The sequence below is a fragment of the Stigmatopora argus genome, chromosome 1 (assembly GCF_051989625.1).
Source record: "Stigmatopora argus isolate UIUO_Sarg chromosome 1, RoL_Sarg_1.0, whole genome shotgun sequence".
In the NCBI taxonomy this organism is placed as follows: Eukaryota; Metazoa; Chordata; class Actinopteri; order Syngnathiformes; family Syngnathidae; genus Stigmatopora; species Stigmatopora argus.
In genome coordinates this window covers 14,598,776-14,625,562 of record NC_135387.1, presented here as the reverse complement: position 1 = coordinate 14,625,562, position 26,787 = coordinate 14,598,776, and the positions used below count along the sequence as shown (strand labels likewise).

General features: G+C 39.7%; 1 protein-coding gene across 4 annotated transcripts in view; it reads right to left on the bottom strand.

Annotated features, from left to right (window-relative positions):
* Nucleotides 1-13,972: 13,972 nt before the first annotated feature.
* scn8aa (sodium channel, voltage gated, type VIII, alpha subunit a) overlaps nt 13,973-26,787 on the bottom strand; it is a 48,055-nt gene continuing 35,240 nt past the window's right edge. For all 4 annotated transcript variants that reach the window (XM_077600562.1, XM_077600580.1, XM_077600553.1 and 1 more), the window contains exons 20-26: nt 23,619-23,741; nt 19,571-19,855; nt 19,218-19,271; nt 18,661-18,798; nt 18,255-18,359; nt 17,790-18,060; nt 13,973-17,382 (exon numbers count right to left, since the gene is read on the bottom strand). In XM_077600562.1, coding sequence (XP_077456688.1) covers nt 16,223-17,382; nt 17,790-18,060; nt 18,255-18,359; nt 18,661-18,798; nt 19,218-19,271; nt 19,571-19,855; nt 23,619-23,741 — 2,136 coding nt within the window. In that variant the 3' untranslated portion in view covers nt 13,973-16,222. The remainder of the gene's footprint in view (nt 17,383-17,789; nt 18,061-18,254; nt 18,360-18,660; nt 18,799-19,217; nt 19,272-19,570; nt 19,856-23,618; nt 23,742-26,787) is intronic.

Genomic DNA, 26,787 nt, shown 5'->3' with positions numbered 1-26,787 from the left:
GATTTAATCCTAATATCCTGATAGCGCTTTTTTTCAAAGATGTCAACTATTTTAGCCTTGTTTGTTCATAAAACAACATTTATTTTAGATGCAATAATATTTCACTATTTTAGATTTACATTTGAGGATAAAATCTTCACAGTTGGACATATTTCTGTATGTAATTTGGTTGTTGTAATTATAATGTGTATGGCCTGTTGAAATACACAATAAACAGATGTATTTTTGCAGCTACTAAATTAAAGGGATTTTTTTTCTTTTGTTGATGTACATACTGTTACTACCATAGGGAGGTGACGTGTTTAACCAATTAGGCAGCGAGTATACTTAAGGTGACATTGACGGAAAATCATCTTGCGAGCGTTTAAGCTTTGTTTGCTGGTGCACAAACCAATTTTGTAGTTTTCATTAAATGAGGTAGACTTTAAAGTGGGGCTGCACATGTGCATTACAAATGAAATCAGATATAAAGAATTAGGGTGTTCATCTGCCTTTATTGAAAACTTCTGGCAGTGGTAATAATAATATGCAGCATCTACCCTTCCGGTTTATTCCCGCAAGGAGGGGGTGTTTTAGCGTGCAAGTTTTTACACCCTTTCTGACTCAACTCATAAGCAGGAATTTAGAACAGGCCACCACAATTGTGTAATGCTGAGATATGACTGAACTAAACGTCTGAGTAATAATATGTGGCTGGTATTTTATAATTATTGCTATGTTTCAATCTCAATTTCTGTTTAACAACGATAGAAACTGTTAAAGTGTGCAAAAAAGGTTCTATTTTTGCAACTTAGCTGATTTGTAATATCTGGGTTTATGAAACGGGTAGTGGTGCTGGGTGTTAATAGGGAAATGGGAAAGCTATGATTCGGATATTACAATTCTGTGTGGGTAAGACTCGGTCAACCCAGAGAAAACCCGCGCAAGCTCATAAGACCCTTAATTTGATGGTCCAGTAATTTCACTGTGTACAACGGTAATATACCGTATTTTCCGCACTGTAGGACGCAAGCAAAATACTTCAATTTTAAGAAAAACGGCATTGCGTCTTATGAAGGGATCAATAGTGGTTCATCATTGTGTGAAATTCCCTTTAACACAGCTCCATCTAATCGATGTATAACACACCTCCTTACCACTACTGCTACAGCTCCATCTAGTGCATTTTTAACACAATCCCCTACTGCTACCACTACCACCATCACTACTACTACTGCGTCTTATCATCCGGTGCGCTTTATACGTGAAACAAAAAGGCCATTCGTGCGTCTTATACTCCGGTAAGCCTTATAATGCGGAAAATATGGTAATATAGGAGCTAATTATGTCTGCCTGCAGCTAGGAAGAAGCCAGCGAGAAACCTAAACTGTACGTCTCGCTTTAAATCAGGTCACCGTGCCGCACAGTCCATCTGCCTGTCTCTATCGACTGACCTCGGCTTCTTCACGCAGCAGCGTCAGCCATCACTGCTCTCCTCGGATGGGGGTTTGCTTTTTTTAATGCCATGTGCTTTTCAGGATAGCTGGGCCTAATGGGGAGTATGCTACTGACTGCTGCATTCATTTATCTGCACTGCTGTGCTCCAGCACCTTCCTTTCCCTTTATTTCCTCCACCCCCCTCTGCCTCACCCCACTGCACTCTTACAGATACAGGATGGCCATAAGGGCTTGCCCTCGTTATATATACAGACGCTCCCCTACTTACGAACGCAATTGGTTCCGAGCGATTGTTCATAAGTTGAATTTGTTTGTAAGTTGATTCAGTGCTATATTTTGTATTATAATTTATGTTTAAGGCCGATATAAGTATATTGAAGGTTTATATAAGTGCATTTGTATGTTTAAGGCTTGTATAAGTAACACGCATTGGTTTGTATTGAAAAAAAAAACATTTAATAAAATGGAGAGAATATGTACAGTACTGTAGAGAGAGAGAGATTTATGTATTAGAAACTGGCCAAAAGAAGCGACCTAATGACGAATGCACAGTTTTCTTCTTTTTTTTCATCATAAATGATGCGGTAGCACTGTATGGCATCATTCAATTGATTTGCAAACTTTGTGCAACGTTCAATATTTGGGTCCTGCTGCTCGATCTTTCTGTTTATAAATGGTACTGACGGTCGAACGATTCAATGCCCGTGAAACGCTCCCCACTCTCACGCGCATCAAGCTTCGTTATTATTGCCACTCGTTTCAAATGAAATGGCTTGCCTCTTCCTTGCAACTCCCTCAATAGAAGCCTTTAGCTTTTTACCAACCATATTCAATATTGGATGCATGAGATATTTAATTATACAAATGAAAAAGGTTCTTTGCACACTGGAGATACATTCACGCATTTTCGCATTGCAACGAAGAAGAAGGTAGATGCTGGGTGAGCTGAGCTCTCACAGCGCCAGGCGTCGGTATTAGCGACGGAAAGAAGTACTACTCCGAAAAAGGCGCGAAATACAAAATTGGACTTGCGAACATTTTTGGACTTAAATGCAATTTGCAGACATGTTCGTATGTACCGTTGTTCGTAAGTTGAATGTTCGTAAGTAGGGGAGCGTCTGTATATAGTAAGGCTTTTTTCTTTATAAAATCGACATAGTATAGTAAGGCTAAGAAAGTCGGAGAATAAATCTGACTTCTGATTCTTCTCCTAGTTATTGCTGTGGTCCAGTGGCAAAAATATTGGTTCAGAACTTGAGGTGGGAATCAGGAGTGAGTTCAATTCCACTCTTTGCAATTCACAAATTGTTTATTGAGGTAATGAAAAGGATAAATATAACTTCCAATCACTTCATTTCAGAAGTCACTGTGGTCCAGTTGCAAAGACAATGGGTCAGAACTTCAGGTGGACTCAAGTTCAAATCAGGAGTGAGTTCAATTCCACTCTTTGCAATTCTCAAATTGTTTATTGAGGTAATGAAAAGGATAGATATAACTTCCAATCACACCATTTCAGAAGTCACTGTGGTCCAGTGGCAAAGACAATGGGTTGAAATTGAAGTTAGACACAAGTTCAAATCTGGAGTGAGTTCAATTCCACTCTTTGCAATTCACAAATTGTTTATTGAGGTAATGAAAAGGATAAATATAACTTCCAATCACTTCATTTCAGAAGTCACTGTGGTCCAGTGGCAAAGACAATGGGTCAGAACTTCAGGTGGACTCAAGTTCAAATCAGGAATGAGTTCAATTCCTCTCTTTGCAATTCTCAAATTGTTTATTGAGGTAATGAAAAGGATAGATATAACTTCCAATCACATCATTTCAGAAGTCACTGTGGGCCAGTGGCAAAGACAATGGGTCAGAACTTCAGGTGGACTCAAGTTCAAATCAGGAATGAGTTCAATTCCTCTCTTTGCAATTCTCAAATTGTTTATTGAGGTAATGAAAAGGATAGATATAACTTCCAATCATATCATTTCAGAAGTCACTGTGGTCCAGTGGCAAAGACAATGGGTTGAAGTTGGACGCAAGTTCAAATCTGGAGTGAGTTCAATTCCACTCTTTGCAATTCTCAAATTGTTTATTGAGGTAATGAAAAGGATAAATATAACTTCCAATCACATCATTTCAGAAGTCACTGTGGTCCAGTGGCAAAGACAATGGGTCAGAACTTCAGGTGGACTCAAGCTCAAATCAGGAATGAGTTCAATTCCTCTCTTTGCAATTCTCAAATAGTTTATTGAGGTAATGAAAAGGATAGACATAACTTCCAATCACACCATTTCAGAAGTCACTGTGGTCCAGTGGCAAAGATAATGGGTCAGAACTTCAGGTGGACTCAAGTTCAAATCTGGAGTGAGTTCAATTCCACTCTTTGCAATTCTCAAATTGTTTATTGAGGTAATGAAAAGGATAAATATAACTTCCAATCACATGATTTCAGAAGTCACTGTGGTCCAGTGGCAAAGACAATGGGTCAGAACTTCAGGTGGACTCAAGTTCAAATCAGCAATGAGTTCAATTCCTCTCTTTGCAATTCTCAAATTGTTTATTGAGGTAATGAAAAGGATAGATATAACTTCCAATCACATCATTTCAGAAGTCACTGTGGTCCAGTGGCAAAGACAATGTGTTGAAGTTGGACGCAAGTTCAAATCTGGAGTGAGTTCAATTCCACTCTTTGCAATTCTCAAATTGTTTATTGAGGTAATGAAAAGGATAAATATAACTTCCAATCACACAATTTCAGAAGTCACTGTGGTCCAGTGGCAAAGACAATGGGTCGGAACTTCAGGTGGACTCAAGTTCAAATCAGGAATGCGTTCAATTCCTCTCTTTGCAATTCTCAAATTGTTTATTGAGGTAATGAAAAGGATAGATATAACTTCCAACCATATCATTTTAGAAGTCACTGTGGTCCAGTGGCAAAGCCAATGTGTTGAAGTTGGACGCAAGTTCAAATCTGGAGTGAGTTCAATTCCACTCTTTGCAATTCTCAAATTGTTTATTGAGGTAATGAAAAGGATAAATATAACTTCCAATCACATCATTTCAGAAGTCACTGTGGTCCAGTGGCAAAGACAATGGGTTGAAATTGAAGTTTGACACAAGTTCAAATCTGGAGTGAGTTCAATTCCACTCTTTGCCATTCTCAAATTGTTTATTGAGGTAATGAAACGGATAAATATAACTTCCAATCACATCATTTCAGAAGTAACTGTGGTCCAGTGGCAAAGACAATAGGTCAGAACTTCAGGTGGACTCAAGTTCAAATCAGGAATGAGTTCAATTCCTCTCTTTGCAATTCTCAAATTGTTTATTGAGGTAATGAAAAGGATAGATATAACTTCCAATCATATCATTTCATAAGTCACTGTGGTCCAGTGGCAAAGACAATGGGTTGAAGTTGGACGCAAGTTCAAATCTGGAGTGAGTTCAATTCCACTCTTTGCAATTCTCAAATTGTTTATTGAGGTAATGAAACGGATAAATATAACTTCCAATCACATCATTTCAGAAGTCACTGTGGTCCAGTGGCAAAGACAATGGGTCAGAACTTCAGGTGGACTCAAGTTCAAATTAGGAATGAGTTCAATTCCTCTCTTTGCAATTCTCAAATTGTTTATTGAGGTAATGAAAAGGATAGATATAACTTCCAATCATATCATTTCAGAAATCACTGTGGTCCAGTGGCAAAGACAATGGGTCAGAACTTCAGGTGGACTCAAGCTCAAATCAGGAATGAGTTCAATTCCTCTCTTTGCAATTCTCAAATTGTTTATTGAGGTAATGAAAAGGATAGATATAACTTCCAATCATATCATTTCAGAAGTCACTGTGGTCCAGTGGCAAAGACAATGGGTTGAAGTTGGACGCAAGTTCAAATCTGGAGTGAGTTCAATTCCACTCTTTGCAATTCTCAAATTGTTTATTGAGGTAATGAAAAGGATAAATATAACTTCCAATCACATCATTTCAGAAGTCACTGTGGTCCAGTGGCAAAGACAATGGATCAGAACTTCAGGTGGACTCAAGTTCAAATCAGGAGTGAGTTCAATTCCTCTCTTTGCAATTCTCAAATTGTTTATTGAGGTAATGAAAAGGATAGATATAACTTCCAATCACACCATTTCAGAAGTCACTGTGGTCCAGTGGCAAAGACAATGGGTTGAAATTGAAGTTTGACACAAGTTCAAATCTGGAGTGAGTTCAATTCCACTCTTTGCAATTCACAAATTGTTTATTGAGGTAATGAAAAGGATAAATATAACTTCCAATCACTTCATTTCAGAAGTCACTGTGGTCCAGTGGCAAAGACAATGGGTCAGAACTTCAGGTGGACTCAAGTTCAAATCAGGAATGAGTTCAATTCCTCTCTTTGCAATTCTCAAATTGTTTATTGAGGTAATGAAAAGGATAGATATAACTTCCAATCATATCATTTCAGAAGTCATTGTGGTCCAGTGGCAAAGACAATGGGTCAGAACTTCAGGTGGACTCAAGCTCAAATCAGGAATGAGTTCAAATCCTCTCTTTGCAATTCTCAAGTTGTTTATTGAGGTAATGAAAAGGATAGATATAACTTCCAATCATATCATTTCAGAAGTCACTGTGGTCCAGTGGCAAAGACAATGGGTTGAAGTTGGACGCAAGTTCAAATCTGGAGTGAGTTCAATTCCACTCTTTGCAATTCTCAAATTGTTTATTGAGGTAATGAAAAGGATAAATATAACTTCCAATCACGTAATTTCAGAAGTCACTGTGGTCCAGTGGCAAAGACAATGGGTCAGAACTTCAGGTGGACTCAAGTTCAAATCAGCAATGAGTTCAATTCCTCTCTTTGCAATTCTCAAATTGTTTATTGAGGTAATGAAAAGGATAGATATAACTTCCAATCACACCATTTCAGAAGTCACTGTGGTCCAGTGGCAAAGACAATGGGTTGAAATTGAAGTTTGACACAAGTTCAAATCTGGAGTGAGTTCAATTCCACTCTTTGCTATTCTCAAATTGTTTATTGAGGTAATGAAACGGATAAATATAACTTCCAATCACATCATTTCAGAAGTCCCTGTGGTCCAGTGGCAAAGACAATGGGTCGGAACTTCAGGTGGACTCAAGTTCAAATCAGGAATGCGTTCAATTCCTCTCTTTGCAATTCTCAAATTGTTTATTGAGGTAATGAAAAGGATAGATATAACTTCCAATCATATCATTTCAGAAGTCACTGTGGTCCAGTGGCAAAGACAATGTGTTGAAGTTGGACGCAAGTTCAAATCTGGAGTGAGTTCAATTCCACTCTTTGCAATTCTCAAATTGTTTATTGAGGTAATGAAAAGGATAAATATAACTTCCAATCACACCATTTCAGAAGTCACTGTGGTCCAGTGGCAAAGACAATGGGTTGAAATTGAAGTTTGACACAAGTTCAAATCTGGAGTGAGTTCAATTCCACTCTTTGCTATTCTCAAATTGTTTATTGAGGTAATGAAACGGATAAATATAACTTCCAATCACATCATTTCAGAAGTAACTGTGGTCCAGTGGCAAAGACAATGGGTCAGAACTTCAGGTGGATTCAAGTTCAAATCAGGAATGAGTTCAATTCCTCTCTTTGCAATTCTCAAATTGTTTATTGAGGTAATGAAAAGGATAGATATAACTTCCAATCATATCATTTCAGAAGTCACTGTGGTCTAGTGGCAAAGACAATGGGTTGAAGTTGGATGCAAGTTCAAATCTGGAGTGAGTTCAATTCCACTCTTTGCAATTCTCAAATTGTTTATTGAGGTAATCAAACGGATAAATATAACTTCCAATCACATCATTTCAGAAGTCACTGTGGTCCAGTGGCAAAGACAATGGGTCAGAACTTCAGGTGGACTCAAGTTCAAATCAGGAATGAGTTCAATTCCTCTCTTTGCAATTCTCAAATTGTTTATTGAGGTAATGAAAAGGATAGATATAACTTCCAATCATATCATTTCAGAAGTCACTGTGGTCCAGTGGCAAAGACAATGGGTCAGAACTTCAGGTGGACTCAAGTTCAAATCAGGAATGAGTTCAATTCCTCTCTTTGCAATTCTCAAATTGTTTATTGAGGTAATGAAAAGGATAGATATAACTTCCAATCATATCATTTCAGAAGTCACTGTGGTCCAGTGGCAAAGACAATGGGTTGAAGTTGGACGCAAGTTCAAATCTGGAGTGAGTTCAATTCCACTCTTTGCAATTCTCAAATTGTTTATTGAGGTAATGAAAAGGATAAATATAACTTCCAATCACATCATTTCAGAAGTCACTGTGGTCCAGTGGCAAAGACAATGGGTCAGAACTTCAGGTGGACTCAAGTTCAAATCAGGAGTGAGTTCAATTCCTCTCTTTGCAATTCTCAAATATTTTATTTAGGTAATGAAAATGATAAATATAACTTCCAATCATGTATAGGCGGGCCGCCTCGTGGTGTAGTGGGTCAGTCACCTGCCTGCGACATGGGTGTCGAGGGTTCACGTCCCGGTGTCGCCAGTCAACAACTGTATGGTGTCGGCAGTCAGCCGAAGGCTGACTGTCGAACACCACCAGGAACCCCCCCCCCCCTCCCAACTGTCTTCCGGTCAGCCTTCGGCTGACCGGAAATATTGTTTTGCTGAAAAAAATGACCAAGTCTTTATTTGAATGAAAAAAAGGATTACCCATTTACTGAACTACTAGTGTAGTGATTAGTCAAACGAGAGCGGGATTCGAACCCCATTTCCCACGTGGCAGTCAAATCCACTAACTTGAGGTCTGTCTGACCCATTGTCTTTGCCACTGGACCACAGTGACTTCTGAAATGAGGTGATTGGAAGTTATATTTATCATTTTCATCACCTCAATAAACAATTTGAGATTTGCAAAGAGTGGACTTGAACTCACTCCAGATTTGAACTTGTGTCCAACTTCAATTTCAACCCATTGTTCTTGCCACTGGACCACAGTGTCTTCTGAAATGATGTGATTGGAAGTTATATTTATCCTTTTCATTACCTCAATAAACATTTTGAGAATTGCGAAGAGTGGAATCAAACTCACTTCTGATTTGAACTTGAGTCCACCTGAAATTCTGACTCATTGTCTTTGCCACTGCACCACAGTAAAGTTGGAAGTTGTATTTATCCTTTTCATTACCTCAATAAACAATTGGAGAATTGCAACGAGTGGAATTGAACTCACTCCTGATTCCCACCTCATGTTCTGACCCAATGATTTTGCCAGTGGACCACAGCAACAACTAGAAGGTGAAGAATCAGAAGTCAGATTTATTCTCCGACTCTCTTAGCCTTACTTGCTATGTCATTTTTTTAAGAAAAAAAGCCTTACTATACTATGTCGTTTTTTAGGGGGGAAAGCCATACTATACTATGTCGTTTTTTAGGGAAAAAGCCTTCCTCTACTATGTCGTTTTTCAAGAAAAAAAGCCATGCTATACTATGTCGTTTTTTAGGGGGGGAAAGCCATACTATACTATGTTGTTTTTTAAGAAAAAAAGCCTTACTATACTATGTCGTTTTTTAAGAAAAAAAAGCCACATTTTAAAGGAAAAAAGCCATACTATACTATGTCGTTTTTTAGGGGGAAAAGCCATACTATACTATGTCGTTTTTTAGGGAAAAAGCCTTCCTCTACTATGTCGTTTTTCAAGAAAAAAGCCACGCTATACTATGTTGTTTTTTTAGGGGAAAAAAGCCATACTATACTATGTCGTTTTTTTTAGGAAAAAAAGACTTACTATACTATGTCGTTTTTTAAGAAAAAAAGCCTTACTATACATGGTCATTTTTTAAGAAAAAAGCCTTACTATACATGGTCTTTTTTGTAAATAAAAAGCCTTACTATACTATGTCGTTTTTAAAGACAAAAAAGCCTTACTATACTGTGTCGTTTTTAAAGAAAATAAGCCTTACTATACTATGTCGTCTTTAAAGAAAAAAGCCTATACTATGTTGTTTTTTAAGAAAAAAGCCTTACAATACTATGTCATTTTTTAAGAAAAAAAGCCTTACTATACTATGTCGTCTTTTAAGAAAAACGCTTTACTGTACATGGTCGTTTTTTTAAAATAAAAAAGCCTTACTATACATGGTCATTTTTTAATAAAAAACCTTAATATACATGGTCATTTTTAAAGAAAAAAGCCTGACTATATATACATAGTATTTATTTTTTAAACAAATAAAAGCTTTACTTTACATAGACCACTTTTTTTTTAAAGAAAAAGCCTTACGATGTCCAGCCATTCAAGTCATTTTGCATGCCAGCTTTACGTTTGTACCAAATCTCGGGGTATTCTTTGCTCAGTTATGAAGCACGGCTAATAAGATGAATAAATATTTGACATTAACGTCGACAAGGAAAAAGAGTGTCGCCAAACTTTCGTCAAAACATATACTCAAATCGGCATTGTGACTCCTTGGCTGGATGACAATTTGGGATTAAAAATCAGAATTGTAAATAAGATGTGCGCTCCTAAAAATAGGACGGTACGTTCTCCCTCGTCTTACTTGAACAATGGGGTTGGACATTCATTAACAAAGATACAACAATATCGCGGAAAATCTGGACCAGACATGGGCGCGATAATCGAAAAACCACAAAGTAGGATCATATTACTAACATATTACATGTTTTTGCGCACATACAGAAATACAAGTATATAAGTAAGTATACTTACTAATGGGCGTACCAACTAAATCATCATAGGACAGTTATTTGGCATCTGAAATTTACATAATGGTGGTTGGTCAATAGAGGGCGCCACCCCACCACTCAGCCAACTCACCTTGACTGAGGCAAAAACTAAATAATTCAAATATTTCAAAATATACTTGTTTCTGTTTTTAAATGAAGAATAAATAGTGTACACTGAATCTAAATAATGAGTAACAACGTTTAGCCAATCTCGCAGTTTCATTGTACAAAGAAGTGGTGGACCGTCAGGACCTGCAAGGCCTTCTCTGCTGGCCAAAAAAATGTCTGAATAACAGACTGATGTTAATTCATATTTTGTCCATTAATACTTATTAAATAATTCCAAATTATCTGTCAGCTTCCTTTCATTATTTTTCCACCTGTTGCGCTGAATCCAGATGTGTGTTTTCATATTTAAGCATTTAACCAATCACATTTCAGCCATTATTTGTTGCCAAGGTCAGAAATCTACCTGGAGGCTTTCACAATCAGTTCTGCAGGCCCTGCAGCATAAAATAAGCGTCGTTAAAACTTGCTTTAACCAATCAGATTTCGAGTTGGCGACACCAAATCCATCTCGCAGGCGTAGGGATACGTCATCGCTTTCACAAACTATGATTGGCTGGTGATAGAGTGGACTCGCCAGAGCTACCAATCTATCTGGAGCGAGCTGCACAAGCAAATAGTATACATACTTGATCTGGTGATTTAATAGCGGTTTTGTCAACTCACAATGGCCGAAGGATGAGAAGAAGTGGATATGGTTGCAGATTTACTCTCAAAGCCATTTTAAAGACGGACATCATTAAGAAAGGTCGGACAACTCCTAAGCAAGTTAGCGTGTCACAAAGTCCTCAAAGTCAGCACGAAAAATGTCCCAGTTCTTTGCCAAATCCCCGGACATTTGCATGCCCTCCGGCGCCGGAATCACATTGTTTGCCATTGCTTCTAGTTTTAGCCAGCCACTTCTGACACAATGTTTCAGATCTTGACTTTATTGAATGAATGGAAGCACGACAGCGCATAACATTATGGGTAGAACTGAGAACGTGCTACAATGATGAACCACTAGATGTCGCTAACTGCTGAATATTCAGTACTATAATCTGTAACAATAGTTACCACATTCCGGACCACAAACATGAGCATACAGCAGTGGCGGTCCGTGCATTTTCTCGTAGCGCCTTCAACGAATCAATCCAACCCTCAAAAACTATTTTATGGCTATAAAACCTCTACTGCAGCAATAGCTGCGACACAAAAAATAATCAATAAATCAATGCACAAAAATGGGGTAAAATCCACTTCCTAGCAGCATTTAATGATTAAATACAAATACTGGAGCTTTTCAGACATTACAACCGGGCCAGGGGGGTGAAAAGACAGCAATGGACGTCAATGGCGAAACGGCAAAAATTGCACTAAAATGGGGTAAAATCCACTTCCTAGCAGCATTTAGTGATTAAATACAAACACTGGAGCTTAAATACAAATACTGGAGCTTTTCAGATATCAGAACCGGGCCCACAATTGAAATATTATTTAGGAATATAGCCATATTTTACTCACCAAAAATCATTTTTAACTGTACACAATATCCATCCTCCTTTCTTTCTTCCTTCTTTTCTATCGCCATCGAAGCTAATGCTGAAAGTCCAGCCTGTCCTGTCGTATTTCTGGCATAGTCTGTCTTGAAAATGGCTTTAAATCAACACAACAATATATTTGCTTGTGCAGCTCGCTCCACATACAGTTTGGTAGCTCTGCCTAATCACTAGCCAATCATAGTTGGTGAAAGCGATGACGTATCCCTACGCCTGTGACAAGGCAATGACGTATCCCTACGCCTGCGACAATGCATTGTGGTGTTGCCAACTCGAAATCTGATTGGTTAAAGCAACAGTCTTATCAACGCTTGTTTAATGCAGCAGAGTCTGCAGAACTAATTGTGAAGGCCTTGAGGCAGATTTCTGACCCTGGCAACAAATAATGGCTGAAATTTGATTGGTTAAATGCTTCAATATGAAAACACACATCTGGAAGCAGTGCAACCAGGGGGGAAAGCAACGAAAGGAAGCTAACAGACCATTTGTAATTATTTTATAAGTATTGATGGACAAAATATAATATATGATTCAGATATTTCTTAGGCCAGCAGAGAAGGCCTTGACGGCCCGCCACTGTATGCCACACAGTACTTATGTATACTGTAAAATAAGGAGGCTGGGGAGTCCTGGGAGGCAAGGATTTGGGGTTGTTAACACACAGGCCTTTTAACAAACTCAATAAAGCCATTACAAGGAGAGGCCGGCAACCATAATAGCACTTACCCACAGTGCGTTGAATGTTTTCCTCTTTTGTGTGTGTACCGCAAAAGCCAAATGGTTGAAAGGAAGAAGGTGGCAGCCAGTCGTAGTCAATGAGAAAGAGCGGCACTCGATTTGACCGTGTTTTTCTGAAAGAGAAGAAAAACACACACACAAGCACAGCGAGACGGTAGTGTGCGAAAATAAGATGAGGCAAACAGTTTCAACTGGAAGGCTGCTTTATTGGTAATAAAAATGTTCGTGCTCAAATGAAGACAATCTTTAATATATTCTTGCCAAGAGTCCAAGTGGTTGTGCAACAGAACAGCATATTGTACTGGATACCCCCGCACCTTTTTAAAACATGGTGTGAAATAAAAGCAAAATACTTTTTCAGCAAAAACAAAAGAATGCCAATGCTAAAGAAACCATGCTTTAAAAAAGGACATGAATCCTAAAATTAAACGTCATTAAAAAAATAAATTTCAGAGGGAAACAAATGTGGAAGAACCGAAGAGAAACGTATAAAAGGCAAGCTGCTTTTTCACAAGCCAAGTGAGTGACACACACACGCACACACACAGAACTAGAAGAACAGGACATTGTTTGACTTTTCTATTTTTTTCTCTTAACAGGATGCACGCTTGAATATTGAGGTGAAGTGAGAGATCTAAATACAAATTTTATGATGCACGTTGTGCCCATTGACGCCCCCCAGCGTCATTTCCACTATTTTATACTGTTTCGCCATGTTTGAGGGTGTGACAGACATCCAAATTTGCAGAAAAAGCTTTAAAAAGGCACATGCCATTGAGTGGAACACGGCTGAAAACAAAAGGTGAGGACAAGCTATCATTGCACTGAGTGTGTTGGTATTGGGAGGAGCAAAAGGTGGGCTAATCCTTGTCAGGGTGTGTGTGAGTCACCCCAGTTAACGTCTTTGAGGAAGAGCAAAGTGGCAGAGAAGGGCAGTGTGCACTGTGTGTGCATGTGTATTGGGTGAATAAAGTGATGTGCTGGTAACATTTATGTTGTCGTCATGATCAGGCTACAGTTCAAACAAACAAGCCACCCTCCCCTCACCAACAGTGAACGCACGTAAACTAAATGTGACAGTGTTCTTCTGTTTGATGTATATACATATAGACATGGATAGATCTTTTCATATTATACGTGTGTATGTATATATCTATATATATATCTATATATATATCTATATATATATCTATATATATATCTATATATATATATATATATATATATATATATATATATATATATATATATACACATATACATATACATATACATATATATATATATATATATATAGATATATAGATATATATATAGATATATATATAGATATATATATAGATATATATATAGATATATATATAGATATATATAGATATATATATATATAGATATATATATATAGATATATATATATATATATATATATATATATATATATATATATATATATATATATATATATATATATATATATATATATATATATATATATATATATATATATATATATATATTCATCATTCAATTCAATCACCATTGTGAAAAGTGTCTTCAAAAATCCAAAAAGTAACAAATATGACAAAGGGCATAGCTGGAAGCCATTCTATATTATTGTTATGATTCTTTTTTTTCATGTGATTAGGAACAGTTTTAAAATTCTGTATTTACAAAAACACAACAAAGCATGCTGATAAAATAAAATCATATGGTACAATATTTATATTTTCTCTCAAAAGTCATTCTTTTCCAGCGATTGTGCCATTTACATCGTCGCCTGCTCTATCCACGTCTTCTCTTTTTGTTTGTTTGTCGTCGACGCGGTGAGCGAGTCAGTGCGGTTCCAACCGAGGCGAGCGTGCTTCGGCTGGACGACGCGACTCGCTCCAGCGGTTCTCTCATTGGGAATGTATTTGGTTTCAGTGTGCAGCAGCCAAACCTATTGGGAGACCTCATGTTGTAAACAGACCTGGCTTCATGGTACAGACAAAAAGGTTGTGTTTTCGTAGGGGTACAGGCAGTGTTTAACACACCAAAAATGGCATTGGTGGTGCGTCGGCAGACGCTGGGCGAGTCGTCGGTTGTAGAAATAGGACCATCGACTGGCACATACAAAAGGAATGGCAGGAACACCTCGAGAGGCAGCTGGATTGACAAAGCCTTGCACTTATTTGATTGCTCAAAAACCGTAGCTGCGTTCATGGGAGGCCTGCTGATGTTACATCGAAAGTCTCGCTTTTGTCGTCTTCCCCCGTCTCACTGGAAACGTGCGTGAAAAGAAATGGTGCCAATGATACACTGACAAACATGGCAGTTGATTCTGTTATTAAGGACCACACGTGGAAAAGCCCCCCTGGATTAAAGCAACCACAAGCCCTTGTTTGCACTCTCCGGTGACACGAGGCATGCCGGGGCAACAACTCGGGCGAGCTACGCGCTAACCCTGCCTACAACGACGTGCGCCATTCTCCAACTCCACGGAGGACGTCGGAGAAGACAAAACTCCCAGGAGCTGCTTCCAAATTGCCAGAAACGCATGCCGTTTCATAACGACTCATTGGTTGAGAACCACTAATGCATAACTGTCACGTGTATCAAAAGAAGAACTCAAATGCGTCTTCATCCTATGTCCACAAGGGCTCCAACAACTGCGGGGACCCTCTATTGAAATTTGAGCAGCCCATCTCCAATCACCGCAAACTCTGGCATACGTTCCGACAGCGAAAAAACAAATGGATATGAGCCCTGCGAGCCTCCTCAACATGAGGATCGACTTCGGCCTCTTCGCCAACATCAGTGCAAAAAAACCTTTGCGTTTAAATTGCCCTACAATTTACCCCATTGGGAGTCCCCATGAAAAGATCGCCACCGCTCGTATTATCCACAGCGGGCAGCCCCCGGCTCACACTATGCAACCGCCGCAGGGTTCTGAGCATTAAGTGTCGAGTGGACTATGATTACTCATGCATGATTCCTGATCAAAACATGCCTTCATGCAAGTCATTTCTATGCATTGAACAATCAGAATAATTAATATTATTTGTCTGAGCAAGTCTTCTGCAGCCTGAGTGAAAACCGTGATCCAAACCAGAATGTCTTTTCCCTGCATCAGCATAACCAAGGGGAGATGAAAGCACGTGTGACATGGGCTTGAAGTTGCTTTTTCTGCTGCTCAAATCAGCTTAAGATACACTGAGGCACATACAAACTAAACAAAATAAAACCTGTTTAGGTTTCAAGTATTCCCACTCCCATCCAACCATCAATTCCCCGCGCGCTTGCTCGCTCGTGTGGTAAATTTGGGAATTTTTTCTTCTTTTAGACTGATATTTCAGTTCTAGTGGTACTCCGGCATCCATACTTTGCAGGCAGAGGGGCTTCGTGTGCTAGGCGGTGGCAGGGACATTGCTATTTTCTCATTTGTTCAGCGTTGTACGTCTTGGCAAGTTGGTCCCACAAGATATGTGTATGTATGTGTAGGTGTTTGTTTGTATGTATCATGGCCAGCACGCTGTATTGAGTCCCTTCGTCTAAGAACTTGGTCATTATGCAGCAAAGTTCCACAGTAAACTGATTGTTTGGTTCAGTTGTCTTGGGTGACAAAAGACACAGTCACTAGCCTCCGTAGTCTGTAAACATCTTTGTCTCTGGTTTTATTACTTGCAAAATGATCGCTGTTCCTACAACGTTGGGGCTCAAGAGTCTCAAGGTGTTTAACACTTAGATTCCCACTCATCCTTTTGGTTTTTGTCCTTCTCCTTTCTGGCCCACTCATCCTTGTTGTCGTCTTGCTTCTCTTTGTCAGGTTTGGTCACGCTGTCGTACGAGGGGAGCGAGGCTGTGGACGGCGTGCTCTCCTTCTTCTCCTGGTTGGTGCTGCCGTTCTCCAGTTTGTTGTTACTGAATATGTGGCGTTTGAATATGATGCCGCGACGGATGAGGTGAGCACGGTAGGCGTTCTGGATGATCCGGGCCGAAACATCCTCTTGCTTTCGGCGCAGCGTGGTGGTGATGGGCTCGTACGAGACCTTGGAAGGGTTGGCCGCTACGAAGCGCTCCTCCATCTGCTGCCTCAGCATGTCCAATTCACCACTGTCACCCAGAACTCGCTTTGTGAAAGCAAACAGGATGTCCAGGCAGTGAATGCGATCGCCGCTCACCATTGGCATGTCCATGGCAATGAGCTCGATGGTGTTGGGCTTGGGCACTCGAAGCGGGTGTTCTAAAGCGTCGGCGAAGTCAGGTAGTTTGGCAAAGGTGATGAACTGAGAGGCGGTGGGGTCAAACTTCTCCCAGATCTCGTAGAAGGTCTCAAAGTCGTCCTCGCTGAGTGGATCGGCACTCTCCTCTGTGGCTACGCTAAAGTTCTCCAGGATAATGGCTATGTACATGTTGACCACAATCAGGAAGGAAATAATGATGTACATGACAAAGAAAAATATTCCCACGGAAGGGTTGCCGCAGTCGCCCTTGACCGAGGTACCGGGGTTTTCCAGGTTGGGGTTGCAGTCCGGCGGATAGTTGAGGATGGGCAAAAGCAGGCCATCCCATCCGGCCGAAGTGGTGATCATGAACAGGATGATCATGCTGTTGCCAAAGGTCTCAAAGTTGTACAGGTCGTCGATACCGGCGCCGTGCTTCACGTAGCCAAAATTGGACATGCCGAAGATGGAGAAGATGAACATGACCAGGAAGAGCAAGAGGCCGATGTTGAACAGGGCTGGCAGTGACATCATCAGGGCGAACAGTAAAGTCCGGATGCCTTTTGCTCCTTTGATGAGACGCAAGATACGTCCGATACGGGCCAAGCGGATTACCCTGAACAGCGTTGGAGACACAAAGTACTTCTCAATCAGGTCAGCCAGGAACATACCTGTTGGGATGAGCAAAGACAAAGCGCGCGTGAATAAAGCAGTACGGAGAATCTGCAGATCTAAAGCATGCATGATTTTAAAAGACCTCATTTAAATGGGCTAAGTGACTTGTTAACTGGTAGTCGTTGAATCTTTGCAGCGCCTGCGCAGCCAACAAGTAGAGAATTAACCATGTTAGTTTTTTGTTAGCTGGTAGAAATAGTTGTTGGCTCGTTTTGGATTGTTATAATATGAAGGGACACTATTTTTGCCTAAGAGCCAGAGCCTGGCTATACTCTTTGAAACAGTTTCATCAGTCAGACATCCATTTTCAAGAATGGGTTGACAGTTGAGGTGTTTCCGTCTTTAATCTGTAATCCACCAAATTCATCGGCTTGAATGAACGTGTTTCTGTCCTGCAACTCACCAACAATGGACAGGATGACCACTACCACATCAAAGATATTCCATCCATTGGTGAAGTAATAGTGTCGCAGAGCGAAAAGCTTCAGCAAAAACTCTGTAGTGAAGACCACTATGAAGATGAAGTTGACCCAGTAGAGGACATTTTCTGTCTCATCGGATTGGTCATCTGTTTCCACCATCATGGTGACCATGTTGAGACAAATCAGGATCATGATGGTGATATCGAAGACTTGCTGTGTGACAAAGTCAAAGACCATTCCTTGAATTTTGTTCTGTGGAAACAGAGGTCACAGTCTTTAAAAAATAAAAAAGATATGTATATATATCGAGGCAACTGAACGGGACACGTGGACCAAAAATGGAACAATACGTCATATATACTACTTACTGAGTGAATTAAATGTTTCGACTGCCCTACATTATCGTGTGTTATGCAGTAAGTTTGTGCATAGTAAAGTATATTTACCTGTGGTCGAGGGATAGGTTTCTGAGGCTTTTTGGAACCCAATTTCTTCATGGCATTGTAGTACTTCTTCTGTTCCTCTGTCATGAAAATATCCTGACCTCCGAAGTAAAGGGAGGAAAAACAACCTTGGTTATAATCTTTGACCAAAAATCATTCATTCATTTTCAACACCGCTGATTAGGGGTGCCATGTGATGGAGCCCAGACCATCTGAAATCGGGCCAAAGGTGGACTGCACCCTAAACTGGCAAACCACTCTGTTGTCGGGCACACACAGTGAGACAGACAACCAGTCTCATCCACAATCACATCGCCGCTGAGTGGGAAATGATCCCATGTCGCCTGGCAATGCTACACAAACTGTGACCCTCACCAGAATTATACAAAGAAATACATGTTATACTCATCTTCTTCTTTTGTTGGTTGAAATTGTCAATGATCACACCGATGAAGAGGTTGAGTGTAAAGAAGGAGCCGAAGATAATGAAAACCACGAAGTAGATGTACATGTAGATGTTTACTTCATAGACAGGCTGGTCTTCCACCTGAGTGGTAGAGATATGGTGGACATGTGCACAATTCATGAAACGTGCTTAAATGTGCAAAAAGATGATCAACTTTTTAGCAACCAAAACAACAAATTATTAATTTTTTTATAAACCCTTCTGTCGCTGCGCCTGTCTTTTGAATGAATCCATCCTTCTTGTATTGTGGTAAGTGGTATTTGGCCCAGTTACACAATTGTGAGGAGGGCCCACACTTCAAAAAGGGATATTCATTGCAAGATAAGAGGAAGTGTTTAAAGTGTTCTACCATTAGTGATATTTCAGGAAGAAGCATGTCTCGAACAGTTTTCAAATTGTTTAGAGAAAATGTCTACTAAGACAGGTACATTCTCTGTACCATAAATTCTAGTTTCAAATGGTTATAGTTATTTCCAATACCAATGCCTTTATTAACCTACCCCTCTAGAATCCACAGCAGCATACATTATATCCATCCACCCTTTGAATGTGGCCTTTGAAAAGAGAAACACATTGAAACAAGCTGATAAGCATTACTGATAGGAAACACAAAGGAAAGACTACATTTGACATAGAAAGGAAAGCGATGAATATACCAACGGAACCCATGAGTGATACATATCCAGTTGAACAGCTTATGAATGGTAAAAAAGACAAAGATAATGATGCAGAATCAATCAATACACTGAATCGAAGGAAGTCATTCGAGAACTGTGGATGCAAATTAAAGAAATGAGACATGACAGCAGATAGAAGAGAAGAGACTAGAGTCCGACAATAGTTGCACTCTCACCACTTGCAGCAAAGCCAGGTAGCCAGCACCCACGTTGTCAAAGTTGATTTTAACGTTCTTCCACCTGACCTCAGTAAAGTTTTGTTCCATGAGAGCCAGGCACTGGGTCTTGTTGTTGACCACGTCAACTGGTAAGTACTCCTCAGAGGTCTCGTTGAAACAGAAGTAGTACTTGCCCGCGAACAAGTTGACCCCCATGATACTAAAAATCAGCCAAAAGATGAGGCAAACCAGCAACACATTCATAATGGAGGGGATGGCTCCCACCAAGGCGTTGACTACCACCTAAACAAGATGAGGAAAGATAGGACACGAAGCTATGAGGGAAGGAAACACATATCAACCATTTCCATTTTTTGGCAGGACACATCACATTGTTATGGCCTTGCAATTTTCTCCTTTGGTAAAGCAGCCACTATTTTACTATGAGTTTATAGAGCAGAATTAGTCTGTTACAGTGTTGAAATCTGGTGGACTAGCACATTTGCCTCACAGTTATGAGGTTCAAATTCTAATCTGATCTACTGTACAGTCCAGTGTAACTATTTTTTCAATTTATAGTATTTAAGATCACCGTCTGGATTATTCCTGGCATTAGATTAAAAATTCCAACTATGATAACAATACTTGACAAAGCTCTTAAAGAATGCTTTTTTCCACTGACAAGCCGATTGTATGCCAAACCAATCTGATGTGCCCAATTTACATAATCCAATTATGACAGGTTCTCCAATTTCTCTGAATAAATTTGTTTCTAGCTCAACTAATTGACGCATTTATATAAAAGTCAAAAGAAATATCACATTAACCAGGCCAAATGTATTCTTAGCCGTGCAAGATAATTCAATGAATGGTACGCTAACATAGCAGTGCTATTATTAATAGCGGGCCGGCAGCTGAGCATGCGTGTCATCGTTTTGTGAAGCCATATTCCCTCTCTCTGCGGCACCATTCTCTCAGCATGTACGCCGTTGCTAATGCACGCAAATCTCATGAACAAATTGGCATCTACGCTACCTGCGCAAACCACCATTCAAAAAGTCTATTGTGCTTGCTGAGAAAATGTCTCATGTTGCAATGAGAAGAATAGATGATGTATTTTCCCGATACGCTGCGTGAAAACCGTGGAAGAAGAAAGAGGGAAACTGGCTTCCCAAAATGCATCTTGTGCACCAGCAGTTAGAATACATGCGTGATATACATGGCATTGTGCAATCTCAACAACTACTCAAATCAATAAATCAATGGAGAAATACTTGGATGAAGAGCGAGAGTGACGAAAGAGATCATGGCCGAACGCCTGCAAAGGTGTTGGGTAGCTTTGTTGCCATTTGATTTGCATTGAACACAGCAGACTTAGCTTTAAAATATTAAACATGTTGAAGAAAAAGCTGGCGGCAGCCGCATCGGTTGAAAAAGACGCGAGATGACGGCGGGGTAAAAAAGCAGGATTTATGTCAATGTCAAATAGCACGTGTTTCCACAACTTGATTTTTTTTCTATTTGAAAGAGCCTTGCAAAACTTGGAATGTCAGATACTACCACCCATGTAGTTAATTACTTCCACACAATTATCATCATTATTATTTTGTGGCACAGTTGAGCTTTGCACCATACATCTATTCAAATTATAATGGTAGCAACATTGCATTTATATACGCAGGGATAAGGTACTTTAAATAAACCTGCATCTCAAACCAGCTAACCAGAAAAAGATAGAAAACTACAAGATCAGAGAATATTTATCATAATCATAAGGGGATGCATGTTTAAAAGTGTAATACAGCAATTTTTGTTATTTTTATAGTTTTTCCAAATCTCTTTCATCTCTCTATTCATCCATGTCCCCATTCATTTATTTATTGCTCAGCATTGACATTGGCCATTTCAAACAAAATGTATTTATATATATATATATATATATATATATATATATATATATATATATATATATATATATATATATATATATAACATTAGGTGAATATCAACATTGTTGTCAAAATGATACAAGAGGATCTTTTTTTTCACCCCTTTTGCCTCTTTTTTCGCCTCCCCCCCATGACCTACAGTATTTGTAAGAGAGGTATCTAATGTATGATTAATGTGACATCCATGCAACCTATCCAGGGCCTTAAATGTCTGCCCATGCAAATCACATTTGAGTCACTGGAAAGCTCGTATGAATGAGCCTGTCCTCTTGCTGGGCTGTCATTTTTGGAGCAACCAAATCACCGTTTGGGATCTCAGCCCAAATCTGAAATATTGAGTTTAACAGGGCTCCTAGTTGCCTACTATGTTCACTTCCTTAGCAAACGCACAGGAAAAAGTATGGCGCGATGACATGGACGACTTGTGTAATATGGCAACTGTACATGTTTGCTATTCTTCTGCCTGCACCTCAAAATGGTGGGTGCTGAAATGGAGTGAGTGCAATTAGTGTGCAACGGCAGGCAGGAGTTTAACAAATACACTTTAAACCCACAACAACAATAGTGTGAGTGGCGCTTGTCTGTCTAACACCCTGACATTCCCCGAAGAAGGATTGTACCAAGTCTTCAGCAGAGGTGGAGTTAGTGGTGGAACAGTAGGACGAGAGGGTAAGGGGGATAATTTGGTGCGGTGGAGTTGAGTGGGGGTGGGCAATGCATTGTGTTTCACATCCTAGCCTGAAGGTGAAGAGAAGACAACCATTCCATAAGTAGGGAATGCTATGACAAATGGATAAAAGGGGGGCGGGGGGTTCTAGAGTTGACAACAACCAGGTTTAAACCAACTGGGAACACCAGTTACATTCACATGGCCAAATCAAGTACGAGTTTGCTTCATCATCAGTGTTAAAGCTAAAAATTAACAAATAAAGCCTAACTCCCAGCCCTAACTTTAAAAAGGGTGGAGTAGGCGCCCCAAAGAGTGAGTTAACAAAGCGTCTCTCTAGGGCCATTTATATGACAATAGAATGGATGGTTGGAGAAGGTGTTTTAGAGGCTGAAACCACCAAAAATCTGAAATGTTGAATCTGAGCCTTGGCTCCACCAACGTCGCAGCTTACTTCTGTTTCAATGGAACAAATCAACAAACGCGAACTGCGCGCACTTTCCGCCAGTGAATATAAATCTATCCTTACACCTTTATTCATAACCGCTGTATTGATTAAACAGACTAACAGGCGTATTCCAGATTTTTTTAACAACAGACGAAAAAAAAAAATCGAAACATTCTTGATAATTGTATTTGATTGTGCTCTAACATTTTCTTTGAATTTTACGAAAGTGCAACCGATAGATAAGGGAAGCTCTGACAATGAGCAACATAGAATAGTTGGCTTAAATACTCAACACTTTATCACATATGCACCACTGTTTAAATAAAAGAATTGCGAGAATTTTTCTAAACGGGCACAAATACATTTTAAAAAGTAAATATAAAAAAATATATAAATCCTTTGCCCAAATTTACGGTGGCTCTTGGCTTTCCCAGCAGGTTGTTGTCGCCATTGCACTGAAGGATGGTACTATATGCTAGAGGAGGAGTGGGGAATTATGGGTATGTGTCGGAGGTAGGAGAGGGTGTCTGGTGTGTGTGTGTGTGGGTGTATGTTGCTGTCTTCATAGAAAGCAGAGTTTAAGAATCAGACCAAGTGAGGACCAAATTATGGATTTGATTGCTGCGTCAGATGGCTTGTGAGCATTGGCTCACAACAAAGTAAAAAGGGATTTGTGGAATTTCCCCTTTGTCACTTTTGTGATGAGGCAGCTTTGCTCTAAAAAAAAATCAGTGTCACTTTCTTTTTAGATGGTTTAAGACAATCAATTGTAATGCACCGTGTTATACTGTTACTGCAGCTGCATCATGACTTATTTGCTGACGCTAAAAAAATTAGAGGGAAGGCATGGTACAGGTTTGGCTTCTGGGTTGAACAGAAACCCCCCGAACGTTTTTGGGGGGGTTTTGTCATCGCTCTTTTGTTGATACTTTTCAACTCTAGCATGCTTGAAACTGTTGAATGGGCATGCGAAACGATCAGCTGCTTAGCTTTGGATCTTACCCTCATCCCTTCAAAACGTGACAAGGCTCTGAGGGGTCTCAAGGCCCTTAGTGTCCTGAGTGATTTAATGGGCCCTAGATCGGAGTAGCCCAGCGCATTAGCTACAAGGCTGACTATAGACACCTACACAAAAAAGAGAGAAGCAAAAGAGGTTCCAAACTGTTAGAAGTGTGAGATTATTCACTAAGGAAGAGAGAGGGCCCTGGCATAGGCGAAGGAGAGTTGTTTAACATACACACAGAAGTCTATGCAATGTATAGATGCATTAAGAACTGCATTTACACGTGCATAGACACTACAGAGAGAAGTATAGGTTTTATTGGTGGTGTTTATTTTAGTAGCAGAAGGCCAAGGGGGTTGTGAATGTCAGTAAATTTGGGGTGAAAGTCCAGTGTACCTGCAAAGAAATGCGGAATTGAGCGAGAGAAAGTGAGAGAGAGACATAAGACTCAAATTAAGGGCAAATTAGGCAGAGGAGAACGTGACACGGTTAAAACAAGCGAGAAGGTTGACTGGGGTTGGGGAGGGCAGAGGTAGACATTCAGGAAGGGGAAAGCAGAAGGAAGAAGAAGACGAAGAGAGGTCACCCTGCAGGAGTCGATTAAACACCCAACAGATTGGAGAGCCTTACCCTTGGCCCTCTTAACATTGTCTCTCCGTGTCGCTCTTGGGCTCAAATCCCAATCACAATTTAAGACAGACAAACTAACGGTACCTAAGAGAAAGAATACAAGTCAACATGTACAAATGTGTCACTGGGCTGCCATTATTTTTCATACATTATCTCAGTTCAAATGCTCACACGGGTGAGGGTTCAAAAAGGAAAAGACACGTTCACGTGAACCACACACGAGAGACAGGGATGGGCATATGGGGCACACCTGATATACTTAGAAAGACTTGCAGGACGGCAAAACCCTAGTGACAACAGTTCAGTTGTACAGTACACAATTAACGGCACGCAACAAGAAACGGATGCAGCCTTCTCAGATCAAATGTTTCAAACGCTAAATGGAAAGTATTCTATATGCATGTTTGTTAACCGGGATTTTCGGGAGTATTAGGATGAAAATAGCGAAATGGGTCAATTAGCCGCATTACTCTTTCTTGGCATCTGCTCAGTGATTGACGCAGAAAAGCATTGATAGGAAAACCTGTCAAAAACACTAAAGGTGAAAAGTTGAAACCGTTAGCAATGAACATGCCTCGCTAGAATCTTTCAAGCCAGCATTAAAGGGGAAAGACAACACCTTTATCAACTCTAATCTAATCGAAAGTACCTGGTTTAAAAACGTATAAAACACTTCTTGAAAAATAAACTTAGTAATATAGATTTTTTCCCCGAGAAAGATATAATACAAGCCACTATTTTCAGTCAGTCAGTCCATCAGTGTGTACACGCTTTAAGGAGTTTCATTTTTTGTGTGTTTAAACATCATTTTCGCCACTAACAGAGGGCTGAGAAAATTGTCATTTGCATATCTAAATACTTTGACCCACTGTCTTTCACATGCACATCATTCATAACAGGTGTTGTCTTTCCCTCTAAAAGGTAGGGCTTCCTTGCTTTGGCTTTTTGTGAATTTTCGCAAAACACGACCAGGAGTGCGTAAAAGGTAAGATCCCTCCTCATGCTGGCTGACTTCTCCTCATACTTGTACGATAGTTAATTATGCCTTGGCTCGCCTGAGGGATGTTACCGTTTCTTACAAACAAGGAAAATATCACGAGTCAACACACATGAGCGCACCGCCAACTAGCCACTCACACCAAGTGGTCAAACGCACCACATGGAGTACATACATCAACATCCAAAGCTTACCAAATCACGTTGGGAGGATTGTACAGGCAAAATCTTCATTTTAACCAGTGCCATAGGAAACTAAGCAAAAGTGTTTAAAGACAAAATTATTAGGAGAAACGGGTAAAATCATCCACTATAAATCAGGCAGTGAGTTTGGTGAATAGTGTAGGAAGCCTTTTAAAATAAAGATTTTGCCTTCGTGTACAGCACAGTTTTTGGGGTAGTTGTCACCTTCTGCGTGACCCCATGGAGTGCACCCGATTCGGGGTGCCCGGCCTGTGGCCCCCCTGCTGGGGCAGCTGGGCGAGCGCGGCCTCAGTACCTCGGCGTCCTTCTGCAAGTCAAGGCCAATGACATCTGGGGCTGTGATCCCAGGATGACGACAGCGAACAACAAACAGAAATACAACCAACTAAAACCAGAAGGGAAAAACACAACAAAACCATGAAAAATAATCTGAGTGGAAAAAGAAGGAATGAATGAAGAATGACACTTGCTAACTTTAAGTACAATTCTGAAATGTCTAAATCTAAGATAAATAGTATATTATTGGATTACTCACATGCAATATCTATTAGGGATGCCCCGATCATATATAGCCGGATTTTGAGAATCTGTTGATACGGAATCCCGACTAAGGAAAAGAAAAGTGTATCCAAATGTATTTTTCTCCCCAATTTGTACAGAGCTATCGCAAGATTGGAATCAAACAAACAAAAAACAATAGCAAATCCCCCATTTACAAATCAATTTTACAGCAGCAAAATAAGGTTCCAAATAAATTGTTTAAAACAATGTATTTTGCATACATATATGCATATATATCGCGAATAAACTGTCAACCAATGTGATTTCTTGACACTTTTTTTCTTTTGCTGTCGCTGGACATTTTCTTTTTCTGCACAATTTGTTTCAATAGTTTGAATATAAATTTCTTACTTGTTATTTGAACTCATTAACTCCAATTGAAAGTCATCATGTTTTACTGGCGGGAAAAAATCCAATTCAATTCCATCAACTTGGATTTGACGTCTCTCGCCATCGATGGCGGTGAATGAGTAAATACAAAAAAATGTACTAAATGAATACAAAATGCACAAAATGAACACATTTTTGTAAACCCCATCTTTTTTTCTTCTTTTTTTTTTTTTACCCGAGTCCAGTCCTCTGAAACGACGTGAACACGTGATAGGATCGGGGACATCCCTAATGTTGATACATTTAGAAATCGTTGAACAGGCTTTTTTTTCCATCTATTTTATAGGTCCTGCAGTAAAGTGGGGAGGATGGAGCAATAGCTCATTATACGTGTTATATCAAATAAAATCACTTTCCCCAACACTGAGTCGTTTTAGCCTGGCTGAT